The sequence below is a fragment of the Ursus americanus genome, chromosome 3 (genome assembly GCF_024610735.1).
Source record: "Ursus americanus isolate L20-20 chromosome 3, mUrsAme1.1.p, whole genome shotgun sequence".
In the NCBI taxonomy this organism is placed as follows: domain Eukaryota; kingdom Metazoa; phylum Chordata; class Mammalia; order Carnivora; family Ursidae; genus Ursus; species Ursus americanus.
The window spans coordinates 15,952,093-15,969,739 of record NC_142129.1 but is presented as its reverse complement, the minus strand read 5'-3'; the positions used below and the strand labels follow the sequence as shown (position 1 = coordinate 15,969,739).

At 40.2% G+C, this 17,647-nt stretch overlaps 1 protein-coding gene across 2 annotated transcripts in view; it reads right to left on the bottom strand.

The window, feature by feature from the left end:
• The window catches only part of DGKI (diacylglycerol kinase iota), a 422,277-nt gene that overhangs the window by 211,866 nt on the left and 192,764 nt on the right, over positions 1-17,647 (bottom strand). For both annotated transcript variants that reach the window (XM_087860802.1, XM_045792572.2), the window contains exons 7-8: positions 6,963-7,034; positions 3,633-3,749 (exon numbers count right to left, since the gene is read on the bottom strand). In XM_087860802.1, the coding sequence (XP_087716928.1) occupies positions 3,633-3,749; positions 6,963-7,034 (189 nt within the window). The remainder of the gene's footprint in view (positions 1-3,632; positions 3,750-6,962; positions 7,035-17,647) is intronic.

Sequence of the window (17,647 nt, the reverse complement as noted above, 5' to 3'; positions counted from 1 at the left end):
TATCTTCTTGTTTTTAAGCAGTGTCCTTGCATACAGAAATATGCAGAAAAAAATATACAGAAATTCTACAAGTAGGAAAAACATTTTGTCTGCTGTTCTCCATTTAATTTCCAAATTCTTTTTTAAGCACTTCTCAATGTTTCCAGTGAATTCTTTTATCTCACTGCTTCCACACCATCAGTAGCAGCTTGCCACCCACACTCTACAAACTATAGTTTTGATGGTCATCACTGATCTAGAGCCAAACACAAAGACTCTTCTCAATCCTCGTTATTTTTTAATGCCTACAGAATTTAACACTGACGACTGTCCTGTTTTTCTTTCCATTTTTCATAATGGAAACTCTGTGCTATGATAGGTCACCCCCTATTTTGCGGGATTCTCTTCCTCCTTTCACTTTGTGGTTGTGGATACTCACCTGGTCTTCTTCAGTTCTTCAGTTCAGTAAATGAATAGCTCTTAACTCTCTCCCATGGGATAAGGATCATGCTAGTGGTCACACAGTCCCACTACAGTGTAACATACAATAGTTACAGTGGCATCTCAAGGTACACTCGAGAGCACACCAGACACCAGACTCTGGCCCCTTACTCTGCCTCTGTCCCCATGAGAATCCTTCTCTTCCCTTCGTCTCTCAGTGTAATACAGATGGCTCAGGGAACAATAACTTCTGTTACTGGTTTTCATCTGTTGATGTAGAACTTCATTTGATACCCTGTACTCAATAAGGAAAATAACAAGAGCTAACATTTATTAAGTCTTACAATGAGCTAGGTGCTGTTCTAGGTATTTTATTTTTATTTTTTAGCTCATTAGTCCTCATGAAAACCCTGTAGTTAGGTACGAGTATTATTTACACTTTGCAGATGAGAAGTCGAAGAGTTTAAATTCTTTGAGATTACACAAGTTATTAAACAGCAGAGCAAGTTTATGAATCTAGGCAGTCTGGATCATAAGCTAGAGCTCTTAACCACTACCGTATTGTCCCCCACACTCATCACACACTGGCTTTCAAATGGAATTTGGTTAATTCATTAAGTTCTTTTTGGGGCCCATAGGAGGAGGGACTACAAAACTTTTAAAGATATGTGACTCAGCAAGGCTTGCTATAATAAGACAGTGAAACAGCATGACATATCATTAAGAGCTCGGTTTCCAGAATCACAATTCCTGGGTTCAAATGTTACCTCAAACTATTAAATAACTATATGGCTCTGGATAATTTATTTAACTTTTAATTCCTCACTTTCCTCAGCTACAGCATGGGAATAGGATACCTGCCTCATAGAGTACTTGATGGTAAAATGAGATACCGAATGTGAAGTACTTAAAATATTTCCTAATACAAAAAAAAACATTCAGTACATGTTAGTTTTTCTTATTATTACACTTTTCTGAATCACAGAAGGACAATAAAAGGGTGTGTGATGAAAACAATCTGGACTTTAGCAACCAGACTGTGAACTGTAATACCATCCGCCATTAAAGGTATCCAAGATTCCTCGGAGAAATGGCTGTTTCCCGGTATGGACAGGAAATGCATAAGATGATCCTGGAACAAGATATGATTCCTGAAACCAAGGAAGGCATCAAAACCCTCATGGCTCATGAAAAATGGAGACAAGAGCCATCTGGAAGGGGGTCTAACTGGTCAAATATGAAACAATATGAATATAAAAAAATGATGCCCATGGATTGAGACATCATATACTTCATATATATCACATTTTATACATATATCACATGAGGCAAGTTGATAATTCATAATGATATTCTCCAAAAACCACCACCACCACCCTTAGCCAACTAATAACATTGCTGAGGTACTAACTTATTATTCTGAAAATTTATAAACAAAGGTAAACACTCAAGCATCTGTTATGTATTAGCTTTATTTTTTAGTTCCCTTATTACCATCAGGAAAATAAAGAAGAGTAAAAATTGGAAAAACCACCTCTTGGTAACCTCTAATATAATAGATTCAGGTAATAATCCTTAATGGATAAAATGGTGAAAGGCTGATGGACAGCTTTATGATAGTGGATTAGAATCAGAGCTCCCGAACTCACTGATCAGTCTTAGAATTAAGAGTGAACAATCTGAAATCCTGTTCTTTTGAAAGCAACATCACAGAAATACACCACCACCCATGTAGTCTCACACCCTATGAATATAATTTTGGACACAGCACCCTTGCTCATACCGTTCTCCTGCCTGCTATTTGCTCTCTTCTCCATCGATCTAAATCCCACCTATCTTTGAAGAGGTAGAATAGAACTCACCTCCTTCATGAGACTCTCCCTGATCTTTCCTTGAGAAAACTACGCATTTCTCCAGAGCAAGGATCATGCATTACATAAAAATGCCTAGAAGCTTTCTTAATACCATCAAGGTGTTCAATGAAAACATGTTGATTTAACTGAATATTTAATATAAAACTCTTAGAGAGATTATTGAATTTTAGGGATTGGGGAACCAAAGAAGCAAAAAGTTAGAGATTTTGAATTAACAGTAAATTGGAAATCAGTACTTGAATTTCAAACGCAGTTCTACACTTGCTATCACCTTGGGCCACTCATTTAACAGCTCTAAAATGTAAGATGAAAAAGCTAGGCTCCCCATTTTTTAACGTATAGATATTGCACTTGCCTATGGAAGAGATTTCCCATGGGCTTTCGTGGACTCTAACTAGGAAATATTTTTACTAAATGTTGCTCGCCCACAGAAGCTGAACTTTATGTAAAACACACAAAGCAAAACAGTGTCCTTGATCCACCAGTTTTTGAAATAAAACCGAGTCAATGAGAATAAACTGCATGATGATTTTGAAGACCGTATAACGTGGGACTGCCTTCTCTTTTACAGATATTACATTCAACAGGACACCCTAAGGTGGCTGCATCCCTAGGAGAGGTATCATCTTTCCCCCGGAGTCTGCCATCCCGTAACTTGGAGCTCATGGTCTAAGATGTACTGTATGAAGGTAGAAATTTCGCTATGGAAGATTACGACCTTGTTGAGAAACCGCTAAGGTTTCCCGGAACATCGCAGAGACGCTCTAGGACAGAATGTACAACAAGAATTGAATACAGAATGAGATTAGGTATTAAGAGGATAAATTCTACTTTGCCTTAAGAAAAGAGTGTTGCTCTCTGAGCAGGCCTTGTGTATTTAGGAAGGTCATGACCCACAGTCTGCCGTTCAGGTTGGAAGTGGTGGTAATCTCAACCAAACAATGAAGCCTGCACAGTTTGCCCTCACATTCACTCCCTGGGGATGCCCAGGCTGGAAGAGAAGAGAGTTGTGTAAGAATTAGCTGCACCCACCACTGGTATTTAATGAACTCAGGAGAACACCCAGAGAGAACATCATTAGCACATGAATGGGAAGGAACCATTCCTGCTGTGGAACTTGGATTTCTTCAGGAAAGGGAGGCTGGTTGCATGAGAGAGCCCAACTGCAGTAAAGTGGTGGGCTAATGGGATGAACTAGGGAAACTAAGCATGGGGCTGTGGGGAGGAGTGAGCAGAGATTTTCGGAACCATCAACAAAGAGTCAGGGCAAGAAAAGCAAGAAGCAGCAGTTCCTTTTTCTCTGCACTGGGCCAGCAGCACCAGGGTCCCAGAAGTTACCTGAGGTTTCTTCACCTTAATGATCCAGGTGGGCGGGACAATAACAGCAGCGTGAGCCCCCAGGGAGCAGGGTTCCTCAATGTGATGCAGCATGAAGCAGGTCACCTTATTGTGAAACTGAGGAGAAAAATAGGCCAATAAACAATCCCGGGTGAAGGGCACCGCTAAAGCAAGAAGGAATACGAACACCCGTGCAGGCACTCACCCAGCCTCGCGGACCCTGAAGACACATGCTCCTTATCACCACCCAAACAGCCCCAGACGGAGGGACCAGATTGGGAGCTCATGCCACTTTACAAACTGATAAAGAAATCAATCTTGTAGGTCAAGGCCAGCTAAAACTTTATAAGCTTCTAATAGGATATTTATATACCGAGGTCTCGAGGGTTCTATTAATTCTAACCCGGGATATAATTTTGTTGCACTTAACTTGCACCTGTCACAGACTTGTGGGATAACGCGGGGGAGGCAACGAAGGCAAGCAGAAAGGTTCTCCCACCTGCCTCTCTTTTTTCTAATCATAGGTGTAAATCTACCTTGGGTAGTCCTTCTAGTTTTGGAAACCCAGGAAAGAAGCAAGAGGTCTTTTCTAGAGAGTTCTTAATCCAAGAGAAAGCAAAGAGATTGCCTCTTCTGGGTTTGTCTGGGGTTGCTAAAAAATGCAATGACCCTAACTACACTTGGTAAGTCTAAAAGGCTTCCTGTTTTTGAAAGGAAGTAAATATAGACTGATGATCATAACAATACTGCAGGATTAGTGGTTTAACTCTGTACCAATGGACTGAGTGACCATCATCTTTTGTGTGTAAAGTGATAATGATGTGCAGTAACGATTTTTTGCCTAATAAACAAAATCCACATTATACAATAGTTGTGGGCCTTAAAGTTTTAATCAGTGATTTTTAAGAACTTTAACATCCGTTTCTACTGTATTATACTTAATGGAACCATATTTTGTCATCTGAACGGGAACAATTTTAAGAATGAAAGGGAGCACTGCTAATAATTATGTTGGAACAACAAACATAAATTAGAACTGTCTCAGGAAACCTGGCAAATATGGCCACCCCAATTATGTCACAGAGGGGATTTGTTTTCATTTCTACCTATCCTTACATGATCCTGTAGCAAATTACCAATTAAGTATGAATGCAAAATAAGTTAGTAATTTCCCCTACAACCAGTTATTTGTCATCTGCAAACAGGGATATACTAGAAAATATTATTTGAATACTTTCTTCAAAAATTGATTTTCTTTTAGCAATTCAAATAAATCCCTAAATGTATGCCCACTGCTTTTCTAAAATGGCCAAGATCTCTGAGATGACCTATTTCAACTCTCAACTTATAGTTGAGTAATAGCCAATGTAGACAGACTAAGAGCTTTGTCCAGAAGTGCCTAACTTTTACAAGGGGGAGTCAGAGACTAACCCCCCCCAAAAAACAGCTCTTGAACCCAGTTTTTTGGGGTTTTTTTTTTTTTTTTTGGTTTTTTTCTTGCTGCAGAAAGTACCTATAGACAGCACTTGTTGGATATCAGATATCCTAGAAGGGATTACCTGTAGGGTTAAAATCTATCACCAAGGTAATTTGTCTTAAGATGTTTTGCATCTTTACTTCTTGCAAAATCACCTACAATCAGATTCAACTGGACTATAAATTAATGACAAGAGAACATACGTACCACGTAAAGTGGGACTGAGTTCCCAAATTAGTGGACCCTGGATAAACCATCTACCCATAGGCTGGTAGCTACAGGGGTGGAGTAGACACTGTCTATAGGAGCTCAAACTACCAGTGATGCTCTCCCACACATGGGGCCTCAACAGGTCAGGGAAACCGGCAGCACAGATATTGTCAGGGACGCCTGGAACCTGAATGAGCTTCTTTGTCTCCAGGTGGACATACTGTCTTGATAGTACAGTTTCATTCAAGGACTAGGATGACCTTACATCTGTCAGCATGTTCTTGAACATAAGCACAAAGATTATTTGTGTAAAAATTAACTGAAAGGAAATGAAAATGCCTAGAAAATGTTGATGATAGGGATACAGTGAGCACTGAGATTTCCAGACCAATGCATCCCTACCTAGCAACAGTAGGCTCTCCTGATACTTGGGGACCTAGGGAAGTTATGCTAGAGAGATTAGGTCAAACTTTATAAAATTCTCAAAATTCAAAAGTTTTTGACCCACAAAGATGTCAATTTTATGTGTTTCAACTAAATGCATCTGTTCTTGCCCTGTGGGCTTTTTTGGCTAGTCAAATGTGGTGTGTGTAGAGGGATGAAGTTTTCATATAAACCCTTAACTTACCTGGAACACTGCAGCCCTTTCTTTTCAGGTTGTCTGTGCAATGAGTGGACTCTATGTCCCAATTATACAGTCATTCAACAAAGTAGATGAAATGAGAGATTAGAGCAGGGGTCCACAAACTTTTTCTATAAAAGGCCCACATAGTAAATAGATGAGCTTTAAGGGGGCCGTACTGTCCATGTTGCAACTACTCAACTCTGCTGTTGTGACATGAAAGAAGCCATAGACAATATATAAATGTATGGGCATGGCTGTGTTCCAATAAAATGTTATTTATAAGAATAGGCAGCAGTCAGACTTGGTCTATGGGCCATAGTCTGCCAACCCATGAGTTAAGATGGTCTGGTTAAAAAAGGAAGAGTTTCATAAGAAAACAAGAAAATGAACCATCTGGTTGAAACAGAGTTGTTAAAAATGGACAAAGTATAGATAAAAGGGGAAAACAGGGAAACTACCATTGGATCCTAATGAATATATATGCTCAAATGTAAAGAAGAGCTACATTTCAATGAGCATACACACAGCTGTAACAAAAGCCAAGCCTAAAGAAGGGTACGAGACTACTCCTTAACCCAACACGACCCCATAAGAAAGTCGCCCACATCAAAAACAGAAGAACCAACATGGCCGGATTCTGGTGTTAGAGGGATTATCTAATGTTGCAACTTCCAACCATAGAGGAGTAATCAACAATCTAGTGTAGTGGGAGAAATACAGTCTAGGGGTGAGAAGTCCTTGCTTCTAGACCCAGGGTTAGAACCAGGGGAGGTTTTCCCAGTCTCTGATCCTAGGCTTCAGTGTATATAAAGGAAAGGGTTAATTGATCTCTATCATTTCTCCCAGGTCATATAAGCTATAGTTCTATAGTTTTAATCTTTCTTCCTTCAAGGATCCTATGTGAGAGAAATAATAAATTAGAATAACCTTCCACTTACAGACAGCAACTCAAGTAACGATGTAAGTCTACTGAGATAAAACATAAGCCCGTTTTGTTTCATTTTGTCCCCAAACTTACCGCCTGCTTGCACCAGGAACAGCTGATAGCCACAATCTCTTTACTGTGGAAGGAGAATTTTTGCTGGAAGCCCTGGGATATTAGGACAAGAGATAGAGAATTTAAAACCACTTCAATCACAGCACGCATTTGCCCTCTGAAGTCCAATGAAGTAAAGCCAAAAGTGGCCCTATCACTCAAGGTGTCTCAAGGGACTGCAAAGGCTACATTCAGCACTTATGTCCTCCACCCTCTGCCATCCAAGAACTTCGCCCTCCTGAATCAGCTGGAGTGTGAGAGGAGGCCCCAGTATTTTCTGTGCCACTGACTCCTCAAAGTCAGCCACAAAAGGAGTTGTTTCTTTTCCCCAAATAAATGTGGTTCAGACAGGTTTTTATTATAAGCAAAAGAAAAGCCACTATTGGGTCATGTGGTTCTTTGTAATGATGGGCATCCATCTCAGAGGGGCTGCCCAACCTCAACATCTGAGAGCCCACAAAGAGAGAAATTAAGTATCAGAGTTAGGACCTGGAAGTCAAGGTCTGGGAAGCGTCCAAGGGTGTCGTCGGAAATTCACACACTTTCACCACCCCCTTGGGACTCAAAACAAGCAGCTTTCAATTTTTATTCTTCACTAGCAAGAAGCAATGAGATTAATGGAATAGCAAACACAATCCTCTTAAATGAACAAACAGAATTACTTTTCCATCAAGAACGGAAGAGATGCTTTTTGGTGGCTGCTTGTCCCTTAAATAATTACCAGAGAGAAGCAGGCAGTAATGCTCAAAGAATTTTGTTTAGCCTTCCCAAAGCTCATCCATTTCTATCTGTCTGTGACATCTAAACCCAAATAAACTAATGCAAGACAATGACAAAAAAAGACTGAAAAGGGGATTTTGTAAAGTGATCAAAAGAAATCAGAAAGATGCAACGGGCGGGGAAGCTATTAAGGTGCTGGCTGAAAAGTCTTGCTTTAATGTGTACAGATCATTTTAAGAAAAAAATCAATTTACACATTATTCTAAGAATTCCCGATGGCACTTTTTTGCAGGCCCCAGAATTCCTACCAATCTGCAGCATTGTACCATGGAGTACTTTCTCCAATTTGAGCCTCTCCCTTCTCTTGGGTTCCTAAAACACATTCATGTTCTCCATCCGCTTCTCTCGTCTTCTGCTCATGACAGAAGACCAAGACCGCTTTCAGCCCTCTGGGCTCTGTGATTCCTCCTCCTTGAATCCTTTTCCTTTGTCCCAAACTCAAATCTCACTTCCAGAAACATGACTTAACATCAAACTCTCCCGGATTTTAACATTTCTCCATCAATACCCCTTTCTCAGCAGCCGAAGTGCTTACAAATCATTCCAAGTCCAGAGCAGTTAACGCAGTAGCAGACTGCTCTCCTTACAAGGCCTGCTTACAAGGTTGGCCCTTGGCTGGCATCTAGAAACTTGCATTTCAAGAGGGTTCCCCAATTCCCTCAAACAGTTAAGAGCAGCTCATTTGCACCTAAAATGTTGGTACAAACAATGTGGTTTATGCTGCACACCTGCTTTCCTTTTGCGAGTCTGGGATTTGGGTGTGTGCCATGCAGAAGGTGCTTACGTAACCAGCCCCCAGTAAAAACTCTGGGCACTGAGCCTCTAATGAGACTGGTAGACTATAGTTCACACGTGCTGTCACAACTCGTATCAGAGGAATTAAGCACATCCTCTGTGGCTCTGTTAGAAGAGGACTTTCTGAAGCTTGCACCTGGTTTCCTCCAGACTTTGCCCCATGTGCCTGTCTCTTTGCTGATTTTGCTTTGCAGCCTTTCACTGTAATAAATCACAGCTGTAATACTTACTGAGCCCCAGGAGTAATCCTAGCAAATCTTCAAAATAGGTGGTCTTGGAGACCCTAATACGCTCACCTCTCCCCAGACAATGGCTCCTTCTGTCAACGATACTATCATTTTCCACAGAAAGGACGCAGTGTGTAAAACGCACATGGGCTGAATTACTAGGATAGGTGTGGTGTTTGCTGCTGTGTGCCAGCAACAACCCATACATCCCAGCCCTGAGAGAGAGAACTGCCTGACAGAAACGGCTCACAGAGAGGACACAAAGTCAGGGGGCCAAAGGGTTAGGTAGGCAGGTCCTTTCAATTCAATGTGATATAATTCGATTCAATATGAGTCAATGTGGTATAGGATGGCACTAAGTACAAAGGAATGAATTCACATGGGAGGTGTTTGCCAAGTTCGCCATCATCTCTCGGGCCACTCTTGATGGACTGGGCAGAAGAGAGATGAATAAAACTTCTCCTAGAGCCATAGCAACAATTTGTGACTGTGTGAGGAAGAAAGCTGTAGCCAAGAGCAAGGATACTGAAGCGGGTGCAGTGTCTGCACAGGGACCCCCCGAGGCCAGCGCTGGTGGCGCGACCAGGTCCTCCCAGCCTGCTCCTCCCAGCCAGCAGCCAGCAGGCTCCACTGACGGGTCTCTTCACATCGGGACATCTGCTCCATTTGCCGACTTTTTCTCCCTGGATAGTCTGTTTCCCTTGTGTTCTTCATTCCATCCTGGGCACAGCTACCAGGGAAAATGCTACTTCTTACATATCGGTGTCTATCTCAAAATACCCAAATAGCTACTTTCCTCAAGATGACAGAATCAACTATTCATACTGGCATTTAGAGCCATCAACTTTTGCACATCAGTCTCTCACCCCTCACTTTTATAAATGCTTATGTTTAGTGGGATGGATTTAATTATATTTCCAACATGCTTTATCCATTTCCATGTTTTTGCCCATTTTTTTTCTCTGTTATCCCGAAAGGATCATCTAGAATGCCTACCACTATTTCACATACAGCATCTGACTTTTACTTTCACTATGAAAATCCAAGTCTTCTACGATCACCTCAATTCACCGTGATGCTCCTACTAGATTACAAGCTTGCTTACCTGGTCTTCACCTTAGCATTAATGAACAGCTGCCCTAAGTTACTGGTTAGTTTTTGTGCACATGAATTATCTCTCCAATGGAATTATGAGCTCTTGGAAAGAAGTCCTTGTAATATTTCTTTTTTTTTTTTAAAGTAGGCTCCATGCCTAGTGTGGAGCCCAATGCATCGCTTGAACTCACAACCCTGAGATCAAGACCTGAGCTGATATCAAGAGTCGGATGCTTAACCAACTGAGCCACCCAGGCACCCTATAGTATTTCTTAATGGATCTCTACAATTCAGCATAGTTTTTTGAAAATCACAGTCATAGTATATTTTCTAATTGAACAAGAAAGTCACTGCTACCACATCGTGATCCAGTTATAAATTTTATGCTCTCCAGACCTTAAAAACCCATTCCAAACCAGCTGAAAATATGTCCCTTACTGCACCTTCCTCTAACCCCTATAGACAGGGCAAGCATAGTAGGATTCTAATTTGCATTTTTTAAGTCTGTGACCTTGACATGCTGCATGGCTGACGATCAGTATGGTAGAATTGGTGACGTCACAGCAGTAGCCACAACTAGAAGTCTGAATGCTGCTGGGTCAGACGTACTGGTGAACAGAGTCTTAAATGCTATCACACAGCCACTATTCTATCAATTCATACAGCAGGGGATTGAAGATCAAACAGAAGCTGATGGAGAGATGACACAGCTGGGAATAGTTCTTGGATCTTCTAATTATTGGCCTGGTGAACGGAGGCAAATCATTTAACCCTTTCAATTTCTCCCTTCACCTGAAAATGAGAATAAAAATACAAACTTCTCCTATGCCATAAAATAGTTTTAAGTATAAAATGAAGCAATATACTGGAGAGATCTTTATAACTCCGTAACTATAAATGAAGGAATACTTTCATTGCTAGGATCTATCAACAGGAACCTGTCCCACCACCTTGCCAACGAAGTCTAGGACTAGCGATAGTCTATCTGACGGTGCAGAGTGTGTGTAATGAGCCTCTACTGAATACTGGCCTTCTGGCTTCAGGGAGAAACAGACATAGTCCACCGTCGTCCCGATGGCCAGACTGATAGCAGAAACAAACAACAAGGCCATCCACAACTAGGGCTCTGGGCACTGTGCTCATACAGAATTGTGGTGTCCCCTGGAAACGAGGTCTGTGCTTTGTTTTGGATGCTAGACTGGCAGAGTCACAGCAGCCATGGCTTCAGGGTTATTGTCTAACATAGAGACATAAATAGAACCACATCAAAGCCTTCATGAACTCAGTTCCCCCAGACCACCTGCAATGGGGAGATTTTGGCCGGGATCTCAGCACAGCAAAAAGAGCCAGATTCCCAATTACTCATTTTTAAATGCTGGCCCAAATCTAATATTATGGTACTGACAGATGCCCTTACTGAATTTCAGCTGACTATGATTTTTAAGGACTATTTTGTTCATCACTATCAAAGAGTAAAATAGGAATGTGAGGTCAGATGCTTTGGATCTGACTTCAGAATTATAAATGCCATGAACCCTGAGAGATAAGGTCATTTTTTTTTTTTTGGTTGAGTTTTTTAATGAAATTGAGTCCTTGGAATAAAATTTAAACAACATTTATTCTGAGTAGCTAAAGCTTTGCTGTATCTTTTTCTTCTGCAATCTAGGGCATACGTCAAATGGCCCTCAGTTCTATAGCCTTGGCTTAAACCAGAAAAAAAAAAAGGGGGCTTTACTTAAACAAATGATTTTACTGTTTATGTATTTAACTGAGGTTTGGAGAAGGGAATCTCCTGACCACGCCTGATTCTCTGTTTGACTTCATTTTATCCAACAGAATTGTTGATACTGCTTTTGCCTCCAAAACTTTAAACAACAAAAACAAAATAAACCTCCGCATACCCACTCCCATGTCCAAGATTCACAAAGTATTGCAAAAGGCAAACCCAAGGGAATTATAAGACTAAGTCAATATTTATCTCCAGAGAACTTGAAGCATTTTTTCTCAAGTACTTCCTATAATTTTTGAAAAATATATATACTTTTACATATTTTATATTTAATATCTATAATGTTCATCAGATGCAAGTTCATTACTTCTAGAAAAATAAAAATGAAATTTTAAAACTGTTATACCACTCTTGTAAGCTTATCCAATGGAACACAAATACCGCAGCGATTTAATACAATGAAAAAGGAATGTTTCCAATCAGAGCGGAACCTCACTAACGATCTCAAACTGGTTGTGCTGTCTCCATGCAAATGCTTTCAACCAGCTCAGGCTCACGAACCACCGTGACACTTGAGCACCACCAGCTGAAGCTGATGAATAACTAAGACCTTTGACCCCAGAGTAGACCCACACCAACCTAATTGAAAACATCTTTTTAGCCAATAAAAAATGGTGTTTGTTTGACCTTTGGGTGACCCAGGCACAAACCCACACCGATCTAATCTAACCAATCGAAAACCTTTTCCCGACTAAGAAAAAATGACACTTGTTTTGAGCAACTACCTGTAGACTCACGGACTAGTTCTGCCCTATCCGGGTACAACCTTTACTCTTTAATTAACAAAACCACCATAAACCACCACCAACATGCGAGTTGTTGACTTTTTCCGCTCAACAAACTATTCAGTCCAGTCTTCCAGTCTTGCCTGATAATGTGAATCAGTAGATATTAAGCTATTTTTATAATATGCCTTTTTCCTTGGTCTTCTCACAGTGAAAATATAGTAGCATTGATATATGCACCCTTATGGCTACTGCAGCTTTATAATAGCGAAGATACGGAAGCAACCTAAGTGTCCACTGATGGATGAAGACGCACACACACACACACACAGACACCCCTACTCAGTCAGAAAAAGGAACTCAACCGTAAAAAAATATGGAATATTACTCAGCCATAAAAAAAAAAGTTGCCACTGAGATAACATGGATGGACCTAGAGGGTATTATGCCAAGTGAAATAAGTCAGAGAATGACAAATACCCATATCATTTCACTTTCTGGGGAATCTAAAAAACAAAACAAATGAACAAACAAAAAACAGGAACAGACCCATAAATACAGAGAACTGGTGGTTGCCAAAGGACAGGGGTGTGGGTGGATGGGCAAAATAGGTAAAGGGGAGTGGGAGGCACAGGCTTCCAGTTAGGGAATAAGCCACAGGAATAGAAGGTAGAGCATAGGGAACATAGTCAATGATTTGTCATAGTGTTGTATGGTAACAGATGAAAGCTATACTTGTGGTCATAGCAGAGCATATAGACTTGTCAAACCACTATGTCGTATGCCTGAAATTAATATAACATTTTGTCAACTGTACTTCAATAAGAAAACAAAAAAAATACAGAAAAAAATGGCAACATTAATATTCTATTTTATGCAACATTAGAGTTTATTTACTCATGGAAAATCTACTTTACCTCTACTTCATAAATTTCCTATACTGATTTTACTAGTCTTAAGCTAAAATTTGTATGAATACTCACGATTTTCAAAATGTAAGTCTATGTGGTCACCTAAAATGAATTATAATGAATGTCTTTATAAACGGAATTGTAGGAAGCAATGTTTTTATAACTTTTGACAGTGTTGCAAATTATGACTCTACACTGACTTTATTAGAATTATCTTCGAAAAATCTTAAATTCTTGCCTCTTGGGTTTAATTATAATACACTTTACAGCATTAATTAAAGGCTCTGAAAATTTATCAATGCCTTTATTGTCCATAATATGCTCTTGCTCCAGGATAATTGCTGACTTACACACACAGATTGACACTTTATTATTTTTCAATAAAACATTCTGCATCCTTCCATTCTAATGTTGCCAGTAATTATGATGCATTAATCAGACCTAGTCAGTCTTATTATCCTCATTGCTTTTGCTTTTTCCATTAATTTATCTGAAGGCCCCACTATAAACTACAGATCATAAATTGAGGGAGCAAAATTTGGGGGCACAGTCATCTTAGTAAAGTTAACACTGCTACCATGAACTTGTCAGACTGTATGGAGACTCTAAGACGTGATTTCCAGAACTTAGTCATTTCAGAGACAGATGACTTCATGGAAGCAGACAGCTTATAACCCAGGACCTTGCAATTAAGGAATAATTAGGATTAAACTTATAACAATGGCTACTGATTTACATTTTTAATGTACATGTTAACTGTTTTTGACTGTGATATTTATACTTCATATTTTTATGACTATCCAGATTCTAGGACTAAAATGTTTTATACAGATACCTAGTGTTATACTCAATACGGCCCAAACTGCATATAAAACATTAACTATTGGGTTTGTATCTTTGTCCTGGAATACCAGGGAAGTTCCTTCTATGAAAGTATTTTCCTAATGATACAACCAGCTACAATTATGATAATGATCATCCATGAAAATTAACTTCATCTGATTGTCCCATGATTGATACTTACCGATAAAATTATAACACTGATATTCACCAAGAAGGTTATTCTGTTTAAAAGCAACTTTTCCCAAAGACAGGATTGATGTTCCTACAGTTACCAAACACAAATCACTACAGCTTTTCAGAGAAGCCATTTAATCCATAATCCTGCTGACAGTATGACATTCCAGAAGATAATTGGCCGGTACTTTTACACTTAACTAATTGAGGAAAATGCTCTTTTGCTGGCAGAACTAACTACGCTTTCTTTTTGTGCAAAGTTAGGCTATTTTGCTCTAACAGTCCCCAGACAGCTGAGAAGGAGACTTACAAAATTTGCCAAAATTGCTCAGATTGCGCCCCTCCTGGTTTCATGATTTATGTCAAAGGAATATCACCATATAATGCGTGACTTTAGAGAAAGGTTTCTGCTGTCTAGAAATAGTTTTGACTTCATTTTAAGGGTTTAATAGTCAGCTGATGGAGTTTTCAGGTCTATCTAATAGAGCCACTATTTCTATGAGATTCTGATTGTCTCTTCCTCTATCACAGCAATTCTGGCATTTCTACTCAACTGAATGAGGACTGGTTTTTTTTGTTGTTGTTCAAGTTTTCAAACACCATCTAATGTTACATTACTCTTCTTGGTAGTATTTCAAATGGCCTAACAACCTTTCATATCAATGTGCGCAGCCAGGGTGGTATATAGGCACTAAGAAAGAACAGACTGCATCCCAAAAGACCCGGCTGCAGGACGTAACCCGTATGCACCAGCTCAGATGGGAAAGGATATATGGGACCGCATCCTGAAGGTTCAGAATGAAAGGGGGCAGGACTTCAAGTTGGATAAAGGAGTCTCTCAGTGTGGGAGCACTCCTCTATAATAGTGCATTTAGCACATTATCAGGAACCCCAGAAGATGATGCTACCACTCCATGGCACTCTGGAAACTTGAATAAAGAAGGTTAATGTTAAGCAGAGTAGAAATTGTAGAATTGCTGTGATAGAAGAAGTGATCAAAATCTCACAGAAATAGGCATGATAGAGTTGCTGTATTAGGTACAGCTGGAAAATCCATTAGTTGACTCTGTTCTGCAAGAGGATGCAAAGAATATTCCCCTTACAAAAGCAGTGAAAACCTGGTAAGAAGGACACCATCACTGTTGAGAAGCCCTCCTCTGTAGGTTAGGTCTGATGGTAGGAAATGCCTTATGGAATGAGCATTCTGACAGCAACTGGGATTACAGAATCCCAAAATAATAGGGACCATACAGCAGCACTTAACCACTGAAGCAAGGTGGGTACAATTACTGCAAGACTGAAGTTGCAGCCGAGGGGGCTTGACCCACAGAGGCCTATCAAATGGGTAATACAGCATGACCTCCCTAGAGTCAAGATGGATTATCAGATAAAATGGGTATTGCTCAATCCATACAATGATAAGAAATCAAGAATGGAGGATCAAGAGATATGAGGACAAATGCTCCCACAGAGTCATAATCTTTTGCCTCATTTCTAGACTTACGCCAGTTTCCAAAGATAAAACTCACTGATTAGAGAGAGCAAGTCCACAGGAGAAAACTCCTGCAAGATCTTAGCAAAGGTCTATAGCAACATTTCCCCAGCCTCTAACTAAAAGGATCTACAGACATTTACTTGGGTAGCTGTACACTAGGGAGGCAGAAATGTCCAAATATTCTAAAGACTACTGGACAGGAGTCCAAGTTGATATGCATATTCTAGGACCTGGGTATGAAGCAATATTTTGGTGCCCTGTTAGAGTAGGGATGTTAAAAAATTAATTAAAAAAATAAAGTCCTGGGCCAAGACTGGGTCACAGAGAGTCTACTGGCTCCACAAATCCACCAGGATTAATTTCCCTGATTCCTAATTGTGTAATTGGAGTGAACATATCTGGTATATTTGGCAGAACTCCAATTATTGGTTTCTTGGCCTGTTGTACAAGAGCTGGCATAGGGAGGAAGCCCAAGTGAAACCATAAACCACCCCCCCAGTCATATCTAAATCAAAACCAATGTCACATTCTCAGAAGTAATGGGTACTAGATGATATTAAATGATTAACTTTTAAGTTATGACAATGGTATTGTGTTTATGTTTTTTTTAAATTATTACCCCTTTACATGCCATCCTTAAGGACTACAAGAAGCCGTGGTAGTGGTCCCCAAAATATCCCCATTTAATTCACAAGCTGAGCTCCTACAAAACCAGACATGATACAGGAGAATAATGCTGGATTACCACAAACTCAACCCACTGTATCTAAATGCAGAGATCCTCTGAACTTGAGTGTATGACATAGGGCCATTGATTTGGCAAATGATTTATTTTCCATCCCTTTCTGAAAAGAGAATCAAAAACTGTTTACATTCACTTGGTAGAATTAACAGGGCTTTTAACTTCTCTGAATCCTATCCAAATGTAGTGCAAAGGGACCTGAACCATATGAACATTCTGCAGAACACCACTTGGTTTACTCTATCAATGCCATCGCGTCTAAATGGATGGCAAGAAATGGCAAGTAAGTTGGAGGTCATAATGAGACAGAAGGTGGGGAGATAAGCACTACTAAAAAACAGAGGTCCCACACATCAGGGAAGCTTCTAGGGTGTAGTGGTCGAGGGCATACAAGAACATCCTGTCCAATCTAAAGGAAAGAGGATTAGATTTCACAATTTGACTACTAGCAATGAAGCACGGCACTGTGTAGGCCTCTTTGGGTTCTGGAGGCAGCATACTCTACGCTGAGGAATACTGTCCTGACCCATTTATTAGATGACATTAAATGCTTCCATCTTAGACTAGAGCGCAGAGCAGAAAACAGCTCTGTACCCAGGGCCAGTCTGCAAATAAAGTATCCCTATCACTTGGGTCATACAACTAAGATGACTCCATGCTACTAGAGATATTGGGGAGGAGAAAAGATGCCCTGTGGGGTTTATGGCAATCACCAATGGGAGAATAACAACATAGACTGGATTCTGAAACAAGGTTGTGCCATCTGCAAGAGAGAACCACAGATCTTTCAAAAGACCACTTCTATGCTACTCTGTGCTGCTGAAAGAATACCTGAGGACAAATCACCAGGAGGTCATGACCTGTCAGATCATTCTGTCAGATCACTAAGCCAGAAGGTTGGGTGGGTCCAGCTGCAATTCATCATTATATTTAACTGGGACCATCTGGGATTTGGCAGGAGCAGTTCCAAAGACTACAAGTAAGTGTCTGAGTAGGTAATTCAGACTCCCCATACCATCCACTCTTACTTATAGTACCAGGCCTCTCCTTTGACTCACACCTGTGGAAATATGGGGGTCCCTACTGACCAT